Source organism: Stegastes partitus, unplaced genomic scaffold (assembly GCF_000690725.1).
Source record: "Stegastes partitus isolate 25-593 unplaced genomic scaffold, Stegastes_partitus-1.0.2 Scaffold371, whole genome shotgun sequence".
NCBI classification, from domain to species: Eukaryota; Metazoa; Chordata; class Actinopteri; family Pomacentridae; genus Stegastes; species Stegastes partitus.
In genome coordinates, this window is record NW_007578102.1 from 124,682 (window position 1) to 129,841 (window position 5,160).

Consider the following 5,160-nt stretch of genomic DNA (forward strand, 5'->3'; position numbering starts at 1 on the left):
ATCCCTATCACCAGCTGAGGAACTTGGTAGATATGTGCATCAACCCCGACCCGGAGAAGAGGCCGGACATCACCTACGTGTACGACATTGCCAAACACATGCAGAACATGACACAGGGCAGCTAAGCCCAGAGTTACACACACTATGCCTTGCAGAACTCCTCCCCACAGCCCTCCTCGCTTTTCATGCTGGACTCGTAATACACCTTTCAGCTTATTTTCAGAGTGTAGCTCTGGAGTAAGTAGTACATGTAACAGATTGTTATTTTCAAGGCGGTGGTACAGTCTGTAACGTGACTGACACCCAAACCTTCTCTGCCCGAGGATAAAGATTATAGAGATTACACTTTTTTGTCCGTGGATCTCCCATTCCTTAGACTTCAGTCATATTTTTACACTGAGAATCAGTGTATTGTAGCCCACTGACGTGTTGCTATGGCTTTAAAAAGCGTGTCATTTTTTTCTCATGTAGTGAAGTGAAGCCGTCCTTCTGCAGCTGCTATTAGCAGATATACTGGTAGGAAGCAGGTATACTGGAAACAGATAAAATTTGCAAAATTATAACATTCAGTGTTTTTCAATGGAACAGTTAAGTCAATGCGATTCTTACTAAATGTGACCTTGTAGGCTTTTGATGTGTCAGATGAGACCTATTGTTGTTAAATGGCACGAAGAACGACCATGAAAACCTTTAGCGAAAGTTGGAGTGAAGAGATGTTCACTCGATGACAGCAAATCTGAGATGTAACGAGAGTGTAAGTGATGGTTGAAGTGTTGTTGTGTTGCACTTTTTACCCTGGTACTGGAAGGCTGGCAGGGTGATCACGTCTAATGAATGTATTAGAAAAGGAAGGATCGTTGTAGAGGGTAGACTAGAGACGTGCTAGGGGGAGAACATGGGCAAATGTCTGCACAACACTTTGAATGTAAGTCGTTTTGACACCTATGTATTGTCTTTGAAAAATTCAGAATGCGTCTTTTTTTGACAGCCTAGAAGGCATGGAAGCTGTAACAAAAGCGGTTTTACATTTTGCTGTTTACCTTCGTCACTGACTCCCAAAATATTTCCTCCTTAGTTCAGCTTAGGTGAAGGTGTACTGCTATTACACAACGTTAGGTTTTGTAGGACTGGTAAAGTCACCAAAATTAAACTCCATCGTGGTTGTATTTGGCCCACCAGAAAGGTCGTCTACCTGTACAAAATGGTAGTGTTTTAAACTACAGGGTGTTAATAAGCACTTTCCAAATGGTTAATTAGATATTTACGAGCTCTTACAAGATGTCGGATTAACACAAGAAGCACAAACAGTTTACAAATGTGGTAATAAACCATTTACAATGTATTACCAGATAGTGTTGTAAATGCTAAATGTTTGCATTTAAACCTACCATCAATAAAGATGTAAAAAAAAAAAACAAGAGCAACATATAAACTAGTGAACATATAAGGGATTATTTACAAAGGCAATAATAAACTGTGTATTAACAGAGCAAAATGATCAACAACATTTATACCGTCTGTTTTATCAGTTTGATAATTGATCAATAAAAAAATGCAAAAATTGAACTTTTTATTGTCCATCTGGATATTTAGATGTATCTGTACAGATATGCAGACGTTAGAGAGACGGATATAGACGGACACGTAGGCAGTGTTTACAGACTTGAGATCGTAAACTGTGTCTGTGTTCAAACGTGGACTCTTGTATCCGCTGTTTTGTAATAAAGAAAGTTCAATTTTCAAATCCTGTACATTGTATTGTGTTGTTATTCACTGACAGTTACGTAGATAGAGAGTATACACAGCACCTGGAGCTGCAAAAAAAAAACAAACTCAAGCTGATAAACTAGATGTAATAAATGTGTTAGTTTATTACTTTGTTATACGTCATTTATTATCACCTTTATAAACGATGAGCTATACATGGAGAACATTTGTTTTCTATAAATAAACACGAGTGTAATGCATGAATTAAACGTTTCCGACCGTTTTTTTTTTTTTTCCAAGTCTCTGCTTGTAAGGGCTTGTACATATCAAATTAACCGTTTAGTAAACGGTTTATTAACATAACTTATTCTGAAGCGTTGCCACCAACAGCGTCTTTTTAACTAACTAGTCTGAGATCCTAAAAAGGAAATAAGAGGAGCATCAACATCCAGAGCAACTTATACACATATAAGTTTATGAAAGGTTTATCAAGGAAAGAGGAAATCAAACGTCAATGGGACTAATTTAGTTTTGCTGTACATAGCAAAGAGTAAACCCCCCGCTGAATGAATAAAGGGTTTCAGTGACCTGTTATGCATTTGGAAGGGTTTTTGTCTGTTTGTTTGTTTGTTTGTTGTTTTTACAGTGAGTCGGTTTACACCAGCGGGTCACAAGTGATGACCGCCGCTGGTTTACACAACAACAACGACGTCGAAGGTGTAGTCGGTGAACAGTGATTGCTTTCTTTCAGTGTCTTATGAATTCTCCTTTAACATTGTCAAATAGCCTGTTAGCCCTCCATCGAACGCCCACTGTTTGTACTGATCTTTTTTTAATTAACATTTAATGCTATTAACATGTTCTATACAACATCAAAGCTTTTAGGTGCAGGAAAAATGTAAGTTATTCAGTTTTGGTTAACAGAATATTTTGATGTTATTTGTCAGAGACTTGCAGAGACAGTGTTTGCAACTTTTCCTTTGTAATCGAACACCTTGTCCTGGATTGTGTTCCTTTCCTCTTGCTTTTCATTCCCACAGCGACACAATGGTTTTTATCTTTTCCCTCATTTTGGTAGTTATCCTAAGTTTTCATCATCTCCACCCCAGTAGTCAGTCTCCTATCCTGACGCTCTCTGAATGACAACGTCGGCACCAAAACGTTTCAGTATTCTGTCGTATTTACAGTGAAGCAAACGCTTTAAAGCACTTTTTAGATGTTTTAGTTTTGATGCGATACAGAATTCCCTAAATTGGTCGTCTGCAGCAGAAAAATACCAAAAACTGATTCTTAAACGGTTTAAGGGAAACAGAGTCTCGTGTTTAAGTAAATGCAGCACATGATGCAATGATAGTGGCTTTAAAATTCACATCGACGGCCTTTCACGACACCAAAGTAGCACAGCTGTAAGGAATGTGGCTGCATCTGTGCGGGATCGGTTGTGTTTTCTGTTTACCTACAGAAGTGTAGATCCTCACTCGGGGGTTGTTTAATACACACAGTGCTACGTCACTTTAACAAATATGACTTCTTCTTGATTTTGTTTTTGTCTTTATTCAATGTATGACATCGCTCCAGTGTGCCCCAGCCCTGCTAGCGTAGCCCAGTTTGCTTTTATGCATGCCCTTTGAAATTGATATCCAAGAGTCCAGTTGTTGTCCAGAAAGTAAAAATATTGGCAAATGATATTTATTGTCTTGGTAGTTTAGGTGTTGTCTGAACATTTCATGTCAAAATAAATACCCACAAACACCTTGTATGCAAACTAAATGTAATAAAGCTTTGAAATTTCTTTTGGACAGAACGAGTGAGTGTTTGAAGCTTTTACTGGGTTTCAATGGGTTCCACTTCTCATCGAGTCAGAACAGGCTTTGGTTGGACACATGTCCAACAGGGCACCACTTGGTTTTCCAAAAATAAGCAAAAAAAAAAAAACACAAGACAAATGCGCAGGTTAATGCAAGCTGCCAAGCATAAGACCAAACCAACGTCATCCATTTCCAGAGCTACAGTTCCTGACGGGTAGTTGGAGATCAATGCAGTTTTCCAGACTACAGGCGAACTCCACCGACCTGATGGTGAGTATGTTCATGTAACTTGGAAGTGGCCACTTGGAATCGACCACATCCTCCAGATTTGAGGAAAATGCAACTGCACTTGGGTCAATGCTTTATTTGAACTCAAGTCAAATTTATTTATAAAACACATTTGAAACTACAGGGGTTGAACCAAAGTGCTGCACTGTTACTAATAGCAACTCGTAAGACAAACACAATGACTGGAAGACAAATCAGAATAAAAACACAATAAAATTAAGAACAATAAGAGACACAACACGATAAACGATGAAGCTTTGCTTTGATGAAATGCTAAAGACAGGAAATGAGTCTGCAGCAGTGACCGAAAAGTTTCTAAAGTCTCCGCAGTTCTTCCATGAAAACTAAACCTTAATACAATTTAATCATTAAGGTGTATTTATGTGCAGAAAAATCCCCCCACAGTTGTCAAGAACAGGAACATTGTGTGCAGTGAGTTTGGACATCTGAACATGGGGCTCTATGGGGCCTGACTCACTTCTGGTGCCAGCCTCAAGTGGCTGTTTGAGGAACTGCAGTTTCTGACACTGCTCCAGAGGTTTCCGCCTCAACATCAGCTCCTCTGATGCTGGTGTTATTCCAGACTTTTAAATTAGGCCTCACATGTGGTTGGTGGATGGCTACGATGAAACACGGGAAAGTTTACGTAGCCGACTGAATTCAGCAAAAACATGAACATCCTGTGCAGCCCATGTTGGTTCACACAACTCAGGGCTCAGATCAGATCCATTCTGTAAACCCTGCAGTGTTTTTCTTCTGTTGTCTAGTTTGGGATGCTGGACATTCACCAGTCGAGATAAGCATTTGAATGCAGTCATTCTGTGTCATACTGTACTGGATACTGTCGCATGTTTCTTAACTTGACACGTTGATGAGGCTTCCCTGAAGCCACCATGAAACAATTTATACCCAAGCAAGTTCTAAACACACCTAAAACGAATGTGTGTAGCATCCCTAATGTTTAATCAACTATTCTATTCCACACTGTTGACATATGGATGGATGGATGGATGGATAGATAGATGGATAGATGGATGGATGGATGGATGGATGGATGGATGGATGAAACCTTTGTGTGCCATTGGGATTTAGTTGATTTTATTTTTTACTTTACTTTTTAAATTTTTAAATTTATATATATATTCCTTTCTTTCTCTTTCTCTCTCTCTCTCTTTTTTTCTTTTTCAACCAGACATGACTTAAAACAGGGCTGCAAGGTGGAGCAGTGGTTAGCACCGTCACCTCACAGCTAGAAGATCCCCGGTTTGTGTCCCGGTGAGGACACCCGGGATCTTTCTGCGTGGAGTCTCCATGTTCTCCCCGTGCAGTGTGGGTTCTCTCCGGGTTCTCCGGCTTC

The 5,160-nt window shown here is 39.6% G+C and overlaps 1 protein-coding gene across 1 annotated transcript in view; it reads left to right on the forward strand.

Annotated features, from left to right (window-relative positions):
- The window catches only part of nek7 (NIMA-related kinase 7), a 66,829-nt gene extending 63,318 nt beyond the window's left edge, over positions 1-3,511 (forward strand). Inside the window, exon 10 of the mRNA XM_008284756.1 lies at positions 15-3,511. Coding sequence (XP_008282978.1) covers positions 15-125 — 111 coding nt within the window. The 3' untranslated portion in view covers positions 126-3,511. The remainder of the gene's footprint in view (positions 1-14) is intronic.
- The last annotated feature ends 1,649 nt before the right edge of the window (positions 3,512-5,160 follow it).